Source organism: Falco rusticolus, chromosome 15, assembly GCF_015220075.1.
Source record: "Falco rusticolus isolate bFalRus1 chromosome 15, bFalRus1.pri, whole genome shotgun sequence".
Lineage (NCBI taxonomy): Eukaryota > Metazoa > Chordata > Aves > Falconiformes > Falconidae > Falco > Falco rusticolus.
In genome coordinates this window covers 1,912,948-1,932,758 of record NC_051201.1, presented here as the reverse complement: position 1 = coordinate 1,932,758, position 19,811 = coordinate 1,912,948, and the positions used below count along the sequence as shown (strand labels likewise).

General features: G+C 48.5%; 3 protein-coding genes across 3 annotated transcripts in view; 1 reads left to right on the top strand and 2 right to left on the bottom strand.

Annotated features, from left to right (window-relative positions):
* The window catches only part of GALNS (galactosamine (N-acetyl)-6-sulfatase), a 48,875-nt gene extending 40,191 nt beyond the window's left edge, over positions 1-8,684 (bottom strand). The window contains exons 1-4 of the mRNA XM_037408668.1: positions 8,530-8,684; positions 4,974-5,097; positions 3,680-3,754; positions 2,524-2,626 (exon numbers count right to left, since the gene is read on the bottom strand). Of these exons, the coding sequence (XP_037264565.1) occupies positions 2,524-2,626; positions 3,680-3,754; positions 4,974-5,097; positions 8,530-8,625 (398 nt within the window). The 5' untranslated portion in view covers positions 8,626-8,684. The remainder of the gene's footprint in view (positions 1-2,523; positions 2,627-3,679; positions 3,755-4,973; positions 5,098-8,529) is intronic.
* Positions 8,685-8,703: 19 nt separating this feature from the next.
* TRAPPC2L (trafficking protein particle complex 2 like) lies at positions 8,704-12,382 on the top strand. The gene is made up of 5 exons (XM_037408672.1): positions 8,704-8,766; positions 9,810-9,982; positions 11,122-11,209; positions 11,322-11,401; positions 12,201-12,382. The coding sequence occupies exons 1-5, from the start codon at positions 8,734-8,736 to the stop codon at positions 12,244-12,246; spliced, it is 420 nt and encodes a 139-aa protein (XP_037264569.1). The 5' UTR covers positions 8,704-8,733; the 3' UTR covers positions 12,247-12,382.
* A 1,499-nt stretch (positions 12,383-13,881) lies between these two features.
* Positions 13,882-19,665, bottom strand: PABPN1L (PABPN1 like, cytoplasmic). Its single transcript, XM_037409435.1, has 8 exons — positions 19,541-19,665; positions 18,546-18,717; positions 17,884-17,992; positions 17,347-17,411; positions 16,755-16,861; positions 16,553-16,640; positions 16,300-16,445; positions 13,882-15,490 (listed from the first exon to the last, which is right to left on the bottom strand). The coding sequence occupies exons 1-8, from the start codon at positions 19,663-19,665 to the stop codon at positions 15,451-15,453; spliced, it is 852 nt and encodes a 283-aa protein (XP_037265332.1). The 3' UTR covers positions 13,882-15,450.
* Positions 19,666-19,811: the final 146 nt, after the last annotated feature.

The following is a 19,811-nucleotide window of genomic DNA, read 5'->3' as shown; positions in this document are numbered from 1 at the left end:
AGTAAAATGATCCCTAGAGTTATTCTGAGCTATTCCAAAATGAGTTATAACAGAAAACAGTCGTCATTCCAGCTATGAACATATCTCAGTGATGTAACTGAAACTGTAAGTCTGACCTGCAGGATTCTATCCCTTCCTCATTTATACATATGATAATACAAAGCTATTCCTGGATGTTTCTACAACAAGGGACATGAAAAAAATATTTTATTCTGAGTACGTCCTAAGAGATCTCACAGGAGGAGAGAATTGAAAAAAGTATCAAATAATTACAGAGATGCAGATTACTCTCTCCCTCCTACAACACAAATAAGAGAAAGATATTTAATGAAATGCAACAAATTCTAGAACAGCCACGGAAAATACTTGACTTGCAAACATATAATTAAACTGTGGAACTTACTGTCACAGGACACCCTGAAAAGTTTTTAGAAGGGATTTTGGAAGGATATAAAAATCTTCTGCTGGAAAACGTAAGTCCTTAAAAGCCCTAAAATTCTATGCATGGCTATGGTAAGACCCCAATTTAACTACTGGACTTTGCATTTCTTTACAGCTTTCTAGGAAGCAGGTGGCATGCACAAATGGTAGAGACTGCCTCGTCCTGTCCAGGATTAACAGTTCTTGGGTGCATGATAGTGCACTGCACATTCGTATTTAGTCTGCTTCTTGCTAACAGCTGCAGGTCCTTCCAGATTCGCTGTTTTTCAAATAACTGCCTGGAACCAATCTGTATTTGTGTTGTTTATTTCTTTTCCCTGGGTGTATGAATTTACATTTATTAGCACTGAACTGCATCTTATTGCATTCAGCCCACTGATCCGATTCTTCATGGCCACTCTGCTGTTTGGATTTGTGGTAATAAATAATTCACTGTCTTAGGTTAGTTTGCTTTCTTTCCAGCTTCAGCAGCACCAGTCAATCCAACCACAATTCAAACGTGCTCTCCTCTAACTTGTTAATGAAACTGTTAGATAAATTGTATCCCATTGCTTTCCTAAACAGTATCTCTCTGACAGTACTCCGGTCTGAAGTCTCTTCATTAACAATTACTCTGTTAACCAAGCAGTACTCCTCTGGTATCTTTGTAGTTTTGAAGTTGCTATTTATGCATTTATTTATTACAGCACTGTTCCAAACTGTGAATCAACTGTTCAGAGATCCCCAGACCCCATGGGATTCCATTACAGCCCACGAGCGCATTTGAAATTCGAATGTTACAACTGCACCAGTTTCAACTGTTAGACTGGTAATTCCACCGGGCTCATTTGATCTGAGTATCTTTCAGGCTTTTCCATTCCGATTCTTTGCAGACATCACAAAATATTGTTTTTTAGAAGTTCTTCTGTATCCTCTACATAGATTATACTGTACTTCCATGAAAATTCATAAAGCTGAAGGACAATATTCACAGAGTATTGGACCACAGAATCATAAAATTATCTAGGTGCGAAAAGACCTTTAAGATTTTCAAGTCCAACCATCAGCCCAGGACTGCCAAATCCACCACTAAACCATGTTCCTAAACACATGGCTTTCAAATCCCTCCAGGGATGGCAACTCCACCACTTGCCTGGGCAGCCTGTTCCAGCGCTTGACCACCCTTTTCATGAAGAATTTTTTTGTAATATCCAATCTAAGCCTGCACTGGCGCAACTTGAGGCTGTTTCCTCTTCTCCTGTTGCTTGCTACTTGGGAGAAGAGACTGCCCCCACCTCGCTAAAGCCTCCTTGCAGGCAGTTGTAGAGAGCGATAAGGTCCCCCCTGAGCCTCCTTTTCTCCAGGCTAAATGACCCCAGTTCCCTCAGCTGCTCCTCATAAGCCTTGTGCTCCAGACCCTTCACCAGCTTTGTCGTCCTTCTCTGGATGTACACCAGTACCTCAATGTCTTTTTTGTAGTGAGGGGCCCAAACCTGAACACAGTATTTGCGGTCATCAGCTCTCTAGGTCTTTTAAAACACCTGGTATCAATTGTCCCAGTCAAGCCTGTTCCTATCCACCCTGACTTTCTACACTTGAAAAACAATCTTTGATGTAGCCCTGGAGATGTCTGCATCTCTACTTCTGTATCACACGCTTCTAGCTCCCAAAAAAGCAGCTTTCACAATTTAGTCTATTAACAAAAAACCTCAACATATCAGGGGCCAAAGATAAAAAGCATGTAGGTGCTCAAGGCAAGTTCCAACAGAACATCTTGGATTTTTTGATTAAATTGTGTGATAGATGGATGAAAGCACAAAGAGTTGAAGGGTTTATAAATAAATAAATACACACACACACACACCGCCTAAAACCTCTTCAACTCTTTGTATGAAGATATATGTATGTACTTGCAATAGTGACACTCAATTCAGAAATTGATCACAGCAGGGGGGAAAATCCACCACAGATTTCAAAAGTTGGACATCTGAGCTTCAGAACAGGTTTTTTTTCCCCTGCAGTTCAGGTTGTTCTGCTGCTCCTTCACAATATGTAAACATGCACACTGAAATCTCAAAGCAAGACATCTTAAAATAAGTTTACCATTTGCCAATAATCTTATTGATGTAGCCAGCTTTCTTCAGCAACTCTGGAAGCAGTAATTCAGAATCTGAGATTCCTCCTACTATATCCTGTGGTGTGTATGCTGCATAAAACAAACAAAAATCTTTCTGACTCTTACAAATATTAGAGCAAGCAGCTCGTGGTTACCTATCATTAGAAGCACTGTTACTGGATCAGAAATAGCAATTAATTTGAAATCCCAGCAATATCACTACTTGGAAGTTCTCCCAGGCCACAAGATTAAGAGAAAAAATTAATAATGAGATCAAAGGGAGAACTCCATCTCCTTGCACACCACAGTCAATAATAAAGGGGGCTGCCACCATGGAATGAAGATAACACCCTTGAAAGCAGGGGTTCATAAAGACAGCAAGTCTTTAGGTGCGCACTGGAGTTGCCTTTGCTCTTGCAGATTTGCTTTATATTTTCTGAACTGAAGGCGTATTTGTCCTAAATGAAATGATTGATAAACTTGCTCAGACTGCAAGAGCTGAAAGAAATTACATCTCACGTCCACAGTTCTCTGGCCCTTGAGAATCTACGGTGTGACTTTGGTCAGGCCCGAGATAGCCAAGCACGTTTGCTATTACGCAGTGTGAATGCAGCATGTAGCTACTGGTTCTTGCCCAAGCATATGGCATCTGTCACACTGGAACCAACCACAGGAACAAAAATCAACCCAGGGATGTTATGAACTGGTAATCTTGCCCAGTAGAAGCACTACGGGCACAACAGTGCTATAAAACTGCCAAGGCTGAAATGGTTAGAAAACTGGCTGCTGAATAAAACTGCAAGCAGCTTGTTCTTTACTCTGGGTGTCAACATACACCCCATGTGACTTTCTTTCACCAGACAGCAATTAGACTGCCCAGAGGAAACATTTCTCAGCCAGTAGAAGCAAATGGATCAACCAGCCTTGTTTATGTCTCTTAATGCGAGGAGGTTTTCTGCTTGATGAGGAGGAAGCAATACATTTCACGCTTATTAGCAGCAGTTAACATGGCAATCTTTTTGTGCCACTCTGGAAGATCCATGGGGGAAGACCACCGAGCCAAGCCTTTGTCCAAAGCAAAACTTCCTACAAAGCGCAGAGGGAAATTGAGAGAGGAAGGAAAATCAGGAATGAAGCCCATACCGTTTCTGGCATGTGCATTCGTGGTGTAAAAACCATTCCTGACTGGGAGGCGGCCCGTCAACAGTGCTGCTCTTGCTGCAAATAACAAAAAAACATTTTATTTTACATGCTTTCTCTGCTTAATATTAACATTATTGCATTAAAGCTGAGGACAGCATGCTGACTGAAGCATGTCAGTGTCCTTTTGCCACAGCCAGCTACTATGATCACTCACATTAGAAGACGCAGCAACTCTCCTCTTCAGTGAGCCAAGGAGATAGTCAGGTTCTGATGCAATACCATTTGAGTGAGGACAAACCCCACTGAAATTTGGCCCCTCTGTTAAATTACCCATGGCTAAACAGTAATTACTTTCAATAGTCAAAGCAGCTGCCCCTTATCTCAGTAATTATAAAAGGAACTCCTGATGTACATATATATTTAAGAGGAAATCCTAACACAAACTGATTAGATGCTTAAGGCTAAGTTTTCAAGCTTGCCTGAACAAAAGTCATGTAATAGTGAAGAAAGAACTGTCCAGCTTTGACAATAAAAGTCAGGTCCTTACTGCAGGGAACATTTAAACAGATGTTTAACTTTAAGCACATGCAGTACCACCACTTGACTTAGCAGGATTTCATATCTTAAATGCCTTTTCTGAGCAAGGAAGTCATCAGTACACTGCCAAATTATATCCTAAATGAAATCCCAAATATAAAGCCCCTGTTCCTCATTTTTGTTTCAGTTCTTGGCTGCCAATCAGGTTTGAGAAAAAAAAAAAAAGAAAAAAAAAATCCATCCCACAGAAAAAAACAATAAGGATAAAAATATCTGTGTCTCCCAGACCCAAACGTTTCTTTTATCTCTTGTCCCTTTCTCCAGGAATCTTGCAAGCCACCAGGGTCAAAAGCAGGACATGACCTGCTGCCACTCCTTGCATTAAAGTCTTACCAAAGCCAACAAACTATGTTCAGCAACAATTTAGATACTGCTTTGTTTGTTTATCCCAAACCAAGAAAGATCAAAAAATGCAACAACTAAGGCTAGAATACTAAACCATAATGTAGTAAAAAAATCCTTTAGATGGACTGATTTGATCACTGAAACAGTGCTTTGTATGAACTGAAGATTGTAGGTTTTCCAATCAAAACATAAATAAAAAGGGAGCAAAATCCAAGATCAAAGCACCAAATCCAAACTGCCCTGGGGGTAATCACTGGTTTGGTTACTAGTTCACGTCCGATGCTGGCAAACGTCCCAATCTTCTCAGAAGGTGGCATGCTTATATGCTAGTTTAAAACTCCAGTTTACTTACATGGAGAACAGAGGGGGTTGGCAGTATAAAAATCCAGGAAAAGCATCCCTTCTGAAGCCATCTGGTCTAAGTTAGGAGTTTCCTTAGAAGGCTCTCCAAAAGCTCCCAAATCACCCCAACCCATCTGTAAAAAGAACACACCAAAAGATGTAAAAGTACTTTTACTCTTACACAACAACAATGCTTCTGGGCCCACATAACACTTTTATTGTATCCCTTCATTTCTAAATCTTTATAGTGCTCATCTCCCTACATAGGGATTACTTCACGTGATAAAAATTATATTCCCCAGCCCTGTGAAGCAGGGAACTATTATGCTTTTCACTGGCAAATGGGAAACCAAGGCACACATGAGATTAAATGACTTACTAACAGGCATTAAAACACTTGTAGCACAACAGGGTAAGAACCCTAATGCCTTCAATCTTACTCAAGTGCCTGAAGACTGGCAAATGCAAACATACCAGGGAGGAAAAGGAAGTTACACATGGTATGTTCAATGTTGTACACCTGCAAAATCTGACCCTTCAGTCCCTGGCTACATGTCTTTGTGTTGGACTCCAGGACTCCATGTCAGCCTGCTCAATCTATTCATCTGTGTACAAGTAACTAGAAATGCAAGGAAAAGGTCTAAACTCAAAAGCAGTGCTGCAGGAAAAAGAGAGAAAGCATTTCTCTTAAAAGCAAGCTCTGGGGAGAAACCTGCCAGAGGCATTATATGTCACTCTGCTTGTTTGTAAGACAGTGGTTTCACCCTGTATCTCCCTCCTAATTCAGAGGGGTCACATGCCAGGAAAACCATAAAATTACCATCATGTTGACTGCGTTCATTGCTGAAAACTATTACTGGTAATAATACAAATAAAAGTGACTTAAAACAGAAGGTTCTAGAAGGGAACAACTTAATGAGCAATTAGGCACCATGGTTGCTAGAGATTATATTATGCTTTAAAAAAGGCAATAGCTTTCTTTAATACAGATGCGTATCAGGTGAGCAACTGATATGGAGGGCATAATGTATCAAGATCTTTATAAAACCATCTGTCTGGTCCCATTTGAAAGTCTAACATTTACACTGCAGTGGTGCAGTTTGGAAACAAAAATTGTTGGAGAGCTGCAGAGCCGGCTGCTGAGGTTTGAGCAAGGAGCAGTTAAACGGTACCACCTAACACTAGGACGTGGAATTAAAACGGATTCAGTGGGATCACCCCCATCTTTACCATCAAGGAGAAAAAAAAAACCATTATCACATTGCTCTAATTCACACACAGTGACAGAGTCACAGAAGTTAGTGAAAGACCAAAGTCAAAAGACCATGGAGAAGTGTTTTTAATGAACAGCATATTAAATAAATAAATAGTTCACAGAAGGTCCAGTCAGGATATGTACCTCATCATGTCTCATGCCATACCAACACTTCTAGAGTGGGATAATCACTGTCCCAAGGAGCTTTCATCTTGAAAATTACAAGTGCCAGCTTAGGGGGAAATATTCCTGAATGGAAAATTGAGATGGACTGCCAGAGGCTCAACTGGCCAGAAAAATGAGGCTTACAAGGCAATTATCTTGTACAGGAGTGTAGAAACACCATGAAAACAACTGTCACACTGAAATGGCAGAACAGAACCAAACAGGTGATAAGAGCTTGCCCGCCCTTTGAGTCACACACCCACCCTCATTAGCTTTTCAAGTAGTTTAAAACAGCACACAATGCATTTCAACTATAAACACACCTGAAGTGACATGAAAATATTATTAGAGAAGCAAAACAGGAAGATGGCAGCAACTTGAATGTGTTGAAAATTAACGTATTTCCTTACCTACGTGGCTAAGACCACTACAAAAATGAAAACATGCAAAAATGAAAAGACTTTTCATTGGAAACAAATCTGTGATTACTTCCACTCTTGAGATTTGTTGCCTTCCCCCTGCCCCAGTTCAGAGAATAAAAATTAGCAGAATGAGTTTTCTTCTTGTTTAGTTTTCCAGGAGGCAAGTTTGGGTTTCTAAAAGATGTCCTGAAATGTACTGGACTTTCTTTGTCTACACTTGTAGATACACCTTATTCAGTGCTATGACAACCACATCCATCACTGGTATTCGGTTGCCAGTTATTTTTGTAGGCTACAAAACCAAGTCTTAGCTTCAGAAGGATTCAATCAAGGTTTGAAAAATCACCAAGACACAGTTTTTCAACATTTACCAGCCACTGGAATCATTTGTCAAGGACTGCGGAATTAATTGCTCAGCCATTATGAACAGACTGATAGATAAGATGATTAGGTTGATGATAAGGTATGTAGGTGTGTAAGCATCAATTCCAAAAGGCTTGCATATGGCCTTGACTTTATAGATCTGAGAGGTCTCATTTGTTTTCATCAGGACATTGACACAAGAAATAGCAAGAGGTTTGCATGCAGTGTCTCTAGGGCAGGGATACGCTGGGCCTGGGCCTTCCTTTCATTTCTTCACCACTTTTTACACAAAATATGGCAAGGACTCAAGAAAGCAACAAAGCATGATGGCTTTCAGAGTAAGTACCTACAGACTTACTCAACTATTCCTGCTTATTTCAACCAGACTTCTCCAGATCATCACATCAGCCCCTGAGTTATGCCTGAATCACTGTGCTGAAGACCTCTGACCATGAATCACAGTAGAGACCTTGTCCACGTGGTACCCCACAGGCCCCAGCCTGCTGACAAAGGGAACAGATGTGGCACACAGCTGAACACGAAGGCCGTGCCACCTGGAAGGGATGGTGTGTGAGCCTGGAAACTATGACTTAAGGGAGACTGTGCACATCAGGGAGAGCTCTGCTCCACAGAGTCAGTGAAACAGAGCTCTAGGGAGCACAAAGCAGCAAATAAATGCTCAAGACACGCTCTCAAAACACAAATCTTGCCAGGCCCAAAAGTGGCCCTTGATGTGTACTTAGGAGGATGTCCAGAAGAGTAATTTACAGGATAAGGCTCACGGGCAGCCAACTTGGTGAAACCCCTATTTCAAGGTCTCTGCCTTAGCAACAGTCCAGCTTTGGACCCAGCCCACAGGCCACGATGCTCCTGCAAGCTCAGGGACCACCGCCACAGTGTCTCTGACCAGCCCTGCATGCACCGCGTAGAAATTTCCCAGACCTCAGGACATTTTTGAACAGCTGCCCTGCCTGAAAGGTGCTGGTGCTCAACCTATCCCTGCCAAGGACCCTGGGCCTAGGAGAGGGTGGGCTGCCGCCAGAACCCCTCTGCCAGCCCTGGGACCCCACCTCACCACCCCACTCTTGCCTTGGTGACCAGCCCCACCAGCCCACACACCATAACAAGCACTCTGTGGAGCCAAGCCCCCAGTTTCCCTCAGCCACAGTGACCCCTTCCCAGGTACCCAAGCCCCCTCTGGGGACAGGCACACAGCCCCCTTCTGGGTCACAAACAGGCCGCCCTCCCCAGAGACGAACCTCCACTCCCTCCATCCTAACACCTCCCACAAGCGACTTCCTCCCGGTGGCCCGGGCCCCTGCCCCCCGCTGACAGGCCGCTGCCCCCCGGGCCCCACTCACGTCGTCCATGAGGAGGAGCAGGAGGTTGGGCGGCGCGGCCGCGGCGGGGCCCAGGGCCCAGCTCAGGCAGAGGGGCAGCACCAGCGCCCTCGCCATGGCAACGGCCACCCCGCGCGCCCCCCGCGCGTTACGGCAGCGCGGCTCGCGCCCGCGTCACGTGACCCGCCCGCGGGGCGGGGCGGGGCCGGCGGAGGCGGGGACAAGATGGCGGTGTGCATCGCCGTGATCGCCAAGGAGGTGGAGCGGGGTTGGGCCTGCAGGCCGTGGGGGGCGGGGGGGTGCTATAGGGTCTGGGCGAGGCCGGGTGGAGGTGAACAGGGGTGAGGGGGGTGGGGCTGCCTCAGGCTGGGGGGCTGAGGGGACAGGGGCGGCTGTGGGGCCTGGGCAGGGCTGAGGGGCCGGGTGGAGCTGTGGGCCCTGAACACGGGTGAGGGGAGCGAGGCTGAGTCCCAGAGTTTGGGCTCTGGGGGGCTACAGGTGAAGCTGTGGGGCCTGAGCAGGGCTGAGGGGAGAGGGGCTGGCTCTCAGGGTGTGGGGGTGGAGGTCCTGAGTGGGGCAGGGGAGTCAGGTGGGACCTGAACATGGGTGAGGGGAGTGGGGCTGAGTGTCAGGCTGTGGGGTCTGAGGGGGGCAGGGGGGTCAGGTGGGACCTGAGCAGACCTGAGGGGAGAGGGGCTGGATCTCAGAGTATGGGGCTGCAGGTCCTGAGTGGAGCAGCAGGGCCAGGCGGGGTTGTGGGGCCTGAAGAGGGGTGAGGATGGCAGCAGCATTGCTGTGAGGCTGTGGGGCAGGGGCAAGAGAAACAGAGCATAGCCTTGGCAGATACAGACGGGAGCAGGGCAGACACTGGAGATTGAAGCGGGCTGGGCAGGAGCAGGCTGGGGTCAGGGCAGGGGGAGCTGGTGCAGGGAGCACAAGGACAGTGCGAAGGTGCCCTGGGGTGTCCTGCTGCCAGGAGCGGAGAGGGGTTTTCCTCAGAAAGAGCTGGGGACAGGCTCTGCTGGCACAAGGAGGCAGGTCAAGCAGTGGAGAGATCTGAGCCTTGTGCGGTGCCTGTGCAAATGATTCTTTTACCACTGCTGCATGGAGACAGATCCACTTCACAAGTACCGCAAGGTGTAAAGGGGAGTTGTGCTGTGACAGCTGTGAAAGTAAAATGGTTAAATAGTTTACTTCCAACAGAGCAGTGCTTTGGGTGAAAGCAGTGTTGTGGCATCAGCCATTGCTTTTACACAGCAGAGTGGCTGGTCCTAGTTAGTGTAACTTGTTCTCCTTCTCAGAACTATCCCCTCTACATCCGGAGTGTTCCAACTGAAAATGAGCTGAAGTTCCACTACACTGTGCACACTTCCCTTGATGTTGTGGATGAAAAGATCTCTGCGATGGGCAAGGCTCTTGTAGATCAGAGGGAACTGTACCTAGGGCTTCTTTACCCCACTGAAGACTACAAGGTGTATCTTTCTAATGCTTTTTGCCATGCCATTATGTATCTTTAAGCTCTTTCTTGCAAGGGGCTCTGCCTGGGAAAACTCTCTTCCTATTTGGTGGCATGTTAAAGACATCAGCAGAAAATGTACAGACTTGTTCACTGACCAGTTTGTCAGGTAGCGGTTCAAGGTGGGTGCCTTGGTCAGTTCAGCATCTGTTTTGTTGCCCAACCAGGTGGTGGAAAAAATTATTTTTAGCCTACATGAGGGAGTGCAATGTGTGAACAGTGCCTCGTGCAGCTAGACTTCACCTTTCATAAACTGGGTGGTTTATTCCCTGATTAGTTAAAACAGTTGGCTGCGACTAGGACAAAGCTTAGACTCCAATAAAACTCCAGCAAAAGCAGCAGGAGTATGAAGGTATCTCTGGTCAAGTACCTAAATCCCAGGTCTGATTTCCCTAAGATCTGTACTCCACGGCCACAGCTTCCCCAGCGTTTTTAAGTCACAAAGTTGGTTTTTTGAGCTTTCTTTGGCTTTTTCTCTGAATCCCACAGATGGAAGTCATCAGCAGACCTGATTTCTGGGTTTCCATAAACTGGTTGTTAATTCATGAAGTTGGAGGTGGGTCACATTGGCCGATATTGGAAGATCTTTCCAGGTCTCTGATTGTGGTCTTCCAAACAAGAATAAATAAGGTGGCTGTGTCGTTAAAATGTTTCCTAAGAGAAAAACCTTTCCAAAATAGTTAGTGGGAAGCTGCTTCTGAAATTGCAAGGCATGCCTTACTGGCCCTGGAGTACTCAAAGATGGCAGAAGTCAGGTAGAAAGGGGATACAGTTCCTGCATTCTAGTGTCCTGCATCAGCTGGTGCACACAGAGCCTTGATGAATTAATCCAGACTAGAGTTTAAAATGGATCAGTTAAAACTACTTCAGCCACTGTTTGGGTAGCTTGAAGGTACTGGTCAGATGACACTGTAAGATCACCATCAGGTCATCCAGAACCTTACCAAACATGCCTGATCTAGTCCTAGCTATGTGCTGGACACAGCAGGAACATCATGTTTCCTTTCAGCTTATTTCTTTGAGTGTATTCCAGCCTTGGTTTAGTTGCTTTGCCAGGCTCTGGTGTGTCAGAAGCACATGCCTTAACAGATGCACAGATACGGCTACGTGACAAATTCGAAGGTGAAGTTTGTTATGGTGGTGGATTCTTCAAACACAGCACTTCGAGACAATGAGATCCGCAGCGTAAGTGCAGGAAATCAGCACAACTTGCCACATCAGTGTTTTTACTACTTCCGCTTATTCATAAAGTGCTGAGAAGAAAAAAAAAAATAATTAAACTATAATCCCTTTTCAGATGTTCCGAAAGCTGCATAATTCATATACAGACATAATGTGCAACCCTTTTTATAACCCTGGGGACCGTATCCATTCCAGGTAAGTGGGATGACCATGCTGATCTTTTGTCATCTTTGTGGAACTTTTAGTGTATCTATGATCTAATAGGACCAAGAGCATAACCCCTGTGGTTGCCCAGTTCAGATGTGTGCTCTAACTGCCTGAATGGAGAACAGCTGTGTTGTCTTTGGGCCCTTACTGAGTAACAGAAAACTGATAGTCTCATGAGAAGTTTCATTGAATTCTCACTCCCACCTCAGAACTGGTGTTAGAAAATTAATTTCCTGAGGAGAAAAAATTGCCTGTTCCATAGGTAAATATGAAAATAAACGTAGGTAAGTAGAGCAGCTTAAAGACTGAACAACTGCACTTATCCTTGGGTGAGGACAGGTGGGCATTCAGCATGTGTAATTCCTCACATGTGAGGGCTAGTGCCCACCATTTCTCACCTGTAATCTCACAGGGAATTTTAATTCTGTTGGGAGCTTCCATTGCCTAGGCAAGAACAAATTCTTTTATACTTTGCTGAGGCAGGCCATGGGAGACAGTCCGCAATGAACTTCTCAGCGTGAGTCCTTCCCATGGGCTGCAGTTTTTCACAAGCTGCTCCAGTGTGGGTCCCCTACAGCCAGGATAAGACCTGCCCTTACTTAATCAAAAGTAATTATTTACTCAATGGAGCATGCTGTAGTTAAAGAGTAAAACCATATATTCCGCTTAGGGAGAGCCAGCTTGTTAACCAGTAAGAGGCACTGTTAGCCATTGGCTTTTTTACAAGAGGTCTGCTGTGCAGAACTAGCTGCTTCCTTTAATATTCTGTGTTCATTTCTTTCTCTAGGGCTTTTGATAGCATGGTGAACTCCATGATGATGCAGGTGTGCTGAAGCTCTCCCCTTCTCATCCAAGCACTGAGAACATTCCCCACATGTAGGCGTGTGCCTACAAAGTGATGTATATATTGTCTTCATTCTGTGTAATATTTTTATTCTGTGTAGAATAAACTTGATGTCTGCAAGGTTTCCTGAGTATAGCACAGAAGTTGCTGTTCAGCTTTATGCCTTCAGGTAACATGTGAGAGGCAGCTCTCCCTTCAGGAAGGATACTGTGTCAGATAGGAGGTTTGTTCCCTACAGAAATGTGTGCAGCTGTGCCTCTGTGCAACTCAGATGTTTCTGTAGAAGTTGGGCTTTGTGTAAAAACAGCAGTTCTTGCTGTGCTTGTGATTAGAGCAAGCACAGCTGCACAAGAGACAGCTAGGAGATTATTATTAGGGTCAACCTAGATTTTAGTCAGCTGAGGTGCAGAGTGGCACTGTTCCTCAGAAGTAATGGTGCTTCAGAGCAGTTCCTCTGAAGCAGGAACAGCACATCAGCCACAGCAGTCCTTTTGCTGTTTGCCAACCCCCTTTGCTGCTGCTCAGGACTGCTCATTCTGACAGGAACATCACAAGCAATGCTTAATTCAAACATAAGTGGGCTCCTCAGCCTGGTTTTCCTTAGCTGGGAGCACTCAGACCTGTATGCCCTTACTGCGTTAGTTCTTGGAAAGAGAAAACTCCGCAATTAAGGCTCCAGGTTTCTCTGCAGCCCCAGCCACTGTTTACGTACTCGAGAAGGCTCTGGCAGACAGCAAACAGCTGGGCTCAGAGCACCACCTTCAACCCAGTCAAGCCCTGCACTGGTCTTGCCTTCCTGGGGAAGATCTTTGGATGACTCCCACACAACAGTATTTGCTGTTATCACTTTGCACCTCATTCAGGCAGGCCGGGCACACCAAGCAGTTATTTCTAGCCCAGGCCAGGGAGCACAGGTAGTGCAGCTGGGATAAATCCACACCAAGAGATTAAGACATTAGGATTGCACAGCTGCCTGGCTCATCCCAAACTAAACTCTATTAGCATCTCCTCCCCCTGCAGCTCCCCACTGTTCTACCAAATCAATAGCAGGTATTTATACAGAAAACACACAAACTAAACTAGAAAGGCATCCCCGCTTCATCACTTGTGCAGTACACTCGCCCTCTGCGAGGCCGCGCAGCTACAGCATGTTCAGCAGAGGTAATGCAGGCATAGGCACCAAACAGCTACTCAGTACTTTATACACCTCTACTCCACTTCTGCCCCACAGGCTGCAGTCTGTGCTTCAAGCACCCAATTGGTTAAAAATACATAAAACATAGCTAAAAATAAAAATAGCTGCACAGCTCCAAAGGATACAAGCCTGGAGAAAGCCAGGTCAGCGTAGAGCGTCAGCTCACAGCCAGCACCATCTCACTGCAGATGAAGTTCACACAGCAAGATCGTTTATTTTAAAAATAAGTGACATTTACAATACTTTCTCAAACAGAACTTAAATACATTTAATCAACAACAACCTGTCAAATAACGGGAGATGAAAGTGTTCAAGCCTCTCCCACCATCTAAACAAGGCACAGCTGTACACTGCTATTCCAAAACATTTTCATATAAAAAAATCTTCACTTTTTTTTCACTCCCAGAGACAGGAGCTTAGCATTTCCTCTTCCACAACACAGTCTAAACACCCCAAAGTATTTTTTATTAAAAATTAAGTCTCAAGAATTTAGAAAGCTACTAAATGGAAAGTTTAAAGCCCTAGAAAAAGCCAGTTTTGTAGTCTAGGCCTAAGGGTACCTCAGATCAAAGCCGGTCTCAGCAGCACAGACCACACTGGGCAAAGGGCAAAAATCAATGCAACATGAAGAGTTAAGTCCCCAAGCTTGAAAAAAAAATAATCTTGTGATCTTAAGGGGGCGGGGGGGCACGGAATTCAGTGGGATTTTTAGCCTGGCAATGCCCCCTGAGCTGTGAAAAGCTGCTTTAGGAGTCAGTTGCATCTGGGTTAGAGGAATCCTAACTAAGGATCCCGAAAGATTAGTGTGAGAATTATATAATAAAACCAATTTCAGTGCAGAACTTCACACAGTAACAGTCTGCTGGTGTTCACAGCCTACCTCTCTTAGCAGAGTTTTTCCTCTAAAAGCAGTTTCAGAGCTCACACAAACACAAGGATCAGCAGGAAGGGGAAGTGCCAGGCAGCGCTTGTTCCCTAGTACCCAGCTCCTGGGATGCACTTTGGTCCTGACCCTCTAATCTAGCTGGGCTTACACCATCCCCAAATGGGAATCCAGAGGAGGAAAGGTGATGGGAGTCAAGAAGACGGTTCAGACTAAATTTGGAGATGATTTTGAAATAGTGCTACTGCAAGAAAGAAAGTAAAATCTAAGTTGGCAGCACCCTTTGACCCTTGGAGCTTTAGAACACAAGCAGGAGCAGGGAAAAGAGGGTTGATGGCTTTTGTAATAAAAGAGTTTTGACACCCAGGTCTTGTTTAACCACCACAGAGAGGCTTCCAGAGAAACAGCAAGGGATGCTTCTTCCCTCCTGTAGTGGTCAGATGCACAACAGCAGCAGAGAGCTAAAAAAACAGATCCAAGCCAGATCATTAGGCTCCATCCTCTTCCTGAGAGGAAGGTCACTAATCCACAAGGCTGTTGAAGGAAAAGCTCCCCAACAGTCAGATCTAGAGCTGCAGCCCAAGACCTTCTCTGCTGATCTGGAGAAGAAAAAGAGTCTTTGGAAAGGCCTTTAGGATCTTTAAGAGCAAGAGAAAGCAGCATGCAGCTCCTGTAGAAACAGTTTGCAAAGGGTGCTTCATGGGTGGAGCAGGACAGGTCCGCCCCCGCAGCGAAGTGGAGAGCATTTTGACATCTAGAAGCCAAGCCAAACCCTCCGGTACAGCCCTTTGCTATGGGATGAGAATGAGACCTGGTGATCTGGGAGAGCTCTTCCCTTCGCATGGCCGGGGATGAGACTGTTCCTGATGAAAACTCAAACCGCTAAGCAAGGTGAAGGTGAGACCCTCCTGGGATTGCTGATGGGTGGAGTGGATCCAGTCTTCCCTCCCGTAGACTGGCACATGGCTGCCTCGCCAGTAATCCTTGCAGCCAGGCAGATGGCATTTTTAAAATTAATCTTTTTTTTTTGGCTTGGGTAGGCGTATTTTTAAGTCTCTCCAGTCCTGTCTCCCCATTTCAGTCCCATCGGCATCACCAGGGCAGTCCAGTCCTTTCTAGTACGGAAAATACCAAGGCAGCAGCCTTGCCCGACCCCTAAACGGGAACAAAAAGAGCATCCTAAAGCACAGGAACATCGCTCAGCTGAGATATCAGCTGTGCCAAAAAGCACAGCTACCTGCTCCATCACCCCTCCAAGAGCTGGGATTCACCCTCCTGCCCCAGCCAACCTAGACTGAACCCCCAAAGACAGGGAGCCCCAAAGCCAGGCTCTGGGACTGGTCAGGCTGAGAATGCAATGCCCACCCAACCACTCCCCAAATCCCTGCAGGGACACCAGCACATTTCCACGTGTTTCTTTCACTTCCAAAGCTCTTTCCCCGCTTCCTCGCCACCAGTGCCGAAGGGGCTGGGGCATCATTGAAGCTAATCCACAGCAAGCTCACAGATGCACGAGCAGCAGGAGGTGTGTGGAGAACAGCTCCAGGCCTGTGCTGGGGATGCGAGGGATGCCGGGACAGCAGTGTGGATGCAGCTGCCACACCATTGCTGGCTGCTCACTTCAGTTCTTCCCCCTCCCAGCTGTCCACAGCCCCCCCCCCCCCCCCCCCCCAAGATGCCAGTGTCCCATCCAGGCCAGCCACCAGGCTCCTGCCAACCCTACAGACACCGGGGTGATGCTAACAGCACGCGATGCGCAGGAGACATTTCTAGCACTGGTCTCCAGGAGGATATTCCTGCCAGGGCCCTTTCTCCCTCCTCCTGCCCATGCCAGGGTGGGGGGTGCAAAGCCGAGAAGCTGAGCACAGCCAGAGTAAGGGGCAGGTATCATCATCCTGGGGACACTCTGCTCCACAGGGATCTTGATCCAAATATGCCAGACTCACCCCTGCCCAGCCACTCACCTGTACATCCTCCCTCGCACCCTTGGGTGCTGCCCTCTGTAGTAGCCTCCCCGTTGGGCCAGCCCTCCCCGGGCTTGGAAGCAGCCCCGGTAGCCCCCACGGTCGGTGGTACTGATGCCTGGCATGTTGGTCCTCTTGGGCAGCACCTGCAAGGCAGTGGGTGGCTCAGCCAGCACTGGGATTCAGCACAGTCCCACACACATGGGGCTGGGAAGGATGGGTGCAGCACCCCAGGGCCTCATCCAGCTCTTACCTTAATAATACGGCCTCTGAACACGCTCTCATCCAGCTCCACCGCAGCCCTCACAGAGCTCTTCTCTTCAAACTCGATGTAGGCGTACCTGCAAGGGACAGGGTGAGCAGAGCCCCAGGGACACCCCACTGCTCCTAAAGGCTGGGGAGCACAGGGCAGCACCCTTGAGACCCCAGCTCTGGCCCCTGCACACAGCACCGACCCTTTGGGATGCCCCGAGAACTTGTCGCAGAGGATGGTCACTCGGTTGATCTGCCCACAGCTGTTGAAGTGAGATTCCAGCTCTTCTGCTGTGCCCCCGTAATCCACCTGCAACGATAGCCCCGGCCCCTCCAGCCAGCACCCCCTGGCCTGTGGGTCTGCATTCACACACCATCACAGGAGGCAAAGGGCCTGGCTGACCCCACTCACACCTTGCCACCACAGCTTCACCACCTCCTGAGTTCAGGAGACCCTTCCAGCTGAATGCTCCAGCCTGGAAACCCAAATCTATGAGACTCCATGGACTCTAAAGCTGCCCCTGCTTTGAGAGAACAAGCAACACTGCACAACCTGCAGCTTCCAGAGGGGTATTTTGGGGAGCTGACACTTGCAACAGATCATCTGCAAGTGGCTAAGAATCACAGGCAGATGCTGAGCCACATTCCCAGTCTGGGCTAGGCAGAGAACAGTTCAGGATGGGACCAGCCAGCCTTTGGTGGGAGTGGATGGGCCCCCGTGCTAGGGATCTAGGACAGATGTCCAGCTGGACAAAGAGCAGCAAGAGAGGCTCTGCTCCAGGGTCTCCCACTTACGTTGCCCACGTAGATGGAACGCTGGTCAACCTCCATCTTTTCCTCAGTTGCCTTTAGGAAGGGACCTGCAGAGACAAGGGCTGCTTTACCATGCAGTTGCAGGAGCCCTCTGCCAGAGTGATGTCTGTGCATGCAGGTCTGCTACCAACGTTGCCACCACCAAGCTGACACACTGCGTAGCTCTTCAGATCCCACATCACATCTGGGCATACCCAAATCCCCACACTGCTCTCTCCTCCTCCATCCCCTAGCTCCCTTTCTCTTCACAGAACCCCCCCGCAGGGTGAATACTCTACTGGGGCTATTGGTGCTAAACTCAATTACTTAACTGAATTAAATTTAATCAATTTACTGCATCTTAGCCTGTACACTACCAGGGAAGCGGGTATATCCTGCATTAGCACCATTCCATGCCTGGGAGCCCCATCCCTCACCCACCTTATGTGTCCAGCCCCAGGCTGCTCCAGCTCCAGTTGCCACCCCATGCCCCAGGAGTGTCCCTGGGGGGACACAGCAACACCCAGGGACTGCCCATACCTGCCTCTGCGCTCATGATGAAGCGGCTTTCAGCTTTCATCTGCAACTCCTTCAGCCTCTCATCCTCTTTCTCCATCTCCCGCACTCTGGCTTTGATGGCCTCCAGCTCCTGCAACCCAAACCAAGACCTGTGTCAGCAGCACACGAAGCTGGGATGCCCTGACCCCACTCCTCACCCTGGCCTGGGACACTGCAGTGCTGCACAGCACACAGCTCCACCAGCAGTGCCCTCCCAGGCTGGGACAAGGGTGGGCTGGGTGCTGGGGACAACAGCCTGTCCCACAAACAGGGACTTCAGCTCCCAGCTTCACTAGGGAGAAAACAAACAGGCAAATATTTCCTTTCACATGCTTGCTTGCACAGCGGCACGTGCTGCAGCAGAGGTGCCCCAGAAGCACCACAGCTGCCAGCGGGAACCAGAGATTTAAGCTGGTGACAAACATGAGCCATTTACTTTTGCTCAGCCAGGAAGACATCTCAGCAGCAAAAGCTAGGCAGCAGGAGAGCAACAACTCTACTTCCAGCTTCTCAGCTCATGGATTTTAACATCAGGTGCCCAAGATTATTCTTAATTTTTGGAAGCCTTGAAGAGAGGTGTAGAAGGTTTTCTGTTTCCTTGGAGAAACAGAGAAAACAGATTCCACATTCTGCCAGGCACTCACTGGGTCCTGCACAGCCAGCTCTTCTGCGCTGTCCCCCTCCAGGGGGGAGTCCGAGTCACCATCTGCAGCTTTCTGCAGAGCTGCCATCTCTGTCACGTCCCAGGACACCTCCACTGCTGCCAGAGATGGTGGGTCCTGCCAGCAGGTCTCTGAAGCATCCAGGAAAAGAGAACTGGGGAGGATCAGGGGAAAAAAGTCATTTAACAAACAAACAATCAGCCATTTAACATAGAACCTAAAGCAGAACAGCAACCAGGCAAAGGCTCTAAGGGTGCTCCCAGCAGAAGGATGAACAGGTGCCACTGCAGCCGTTTGCTCTCGATGCTGCAGGCAGGCTTGCAGCAAGAGCCCACAACTGCAGGAGCAAGGGCTACTGAAAGGTCTCCAGCTCATACTGAGCTGCTTGCTAACAATCCAGGGGGGCTGTAGAGGGGATCTGGAAGCAGCTTCCCTTGGGTGGAAAAAAAACCCCCAAGCACAAGCATCACAGCCTGCTAGCAGGGAAGTGGAAGAGGGGGCAAGACGTGCCCCAGCAGCAGGGCAGCCAGGCTGCACAGCAGGAGCAGCAGGGAGCCCTGCCTCACCGCTGCACCCCTCCACCCCGGGGCTCTTGGTTTGAGCCCACAGAGGGACAACCTCCTCCTCCCCACCCCCGCGAGTAAGCTGCTGACCCCGCTCCAGCCCCGGGAGCCTCTGCGCCTGTCCCCGGGCTGGGCCCTGTCCCCGGGCTGGGCCCTGTCCCCGGGCCCACCTTGCCCGGTCCCCGGCCCACCTCGCCCGGTCCCCGGCCATGCTGCGCTGCCTCCGCGGAGCCGGCGGGACCAGCTGAGCGGCGGCGCCGCGTGCCGGTCTCCCCCCACCACGTGCGCGTTTCCCGCCGGCGCGCCGCTTTCAGACATCAGCGTCCAATCAAGGCAGGGCGCGGCGCCAGGCCCCGCCCTGTGCCTGCAGGGCGGGGGAGGCGGCCCTGACCAGCCGTGAGCCAGGGGGGTTACAGGTTCGAGTCCCGGGGGCGGCAGCGGACACGCGTGTGCACCCGGGGAGCACACGCGTGGCCGCGCAGGGGCACGGCATTGCCCCCACCTGGGTTCGGGGACTCCCCCCGGCCCTCCTTGTCCATCGACCCCCATGGTGGTGCTGGGGACCGCAGCCAGCTCTGGCATAGGGGCAGCAGCATCTGCAGCAGGGATGGAAGATCCCGTTGGGTTCCCTGGGGACAACCCTGAGTGCCCCCCCGCTGTGGACACCACTCCTCAGAGCCAGACG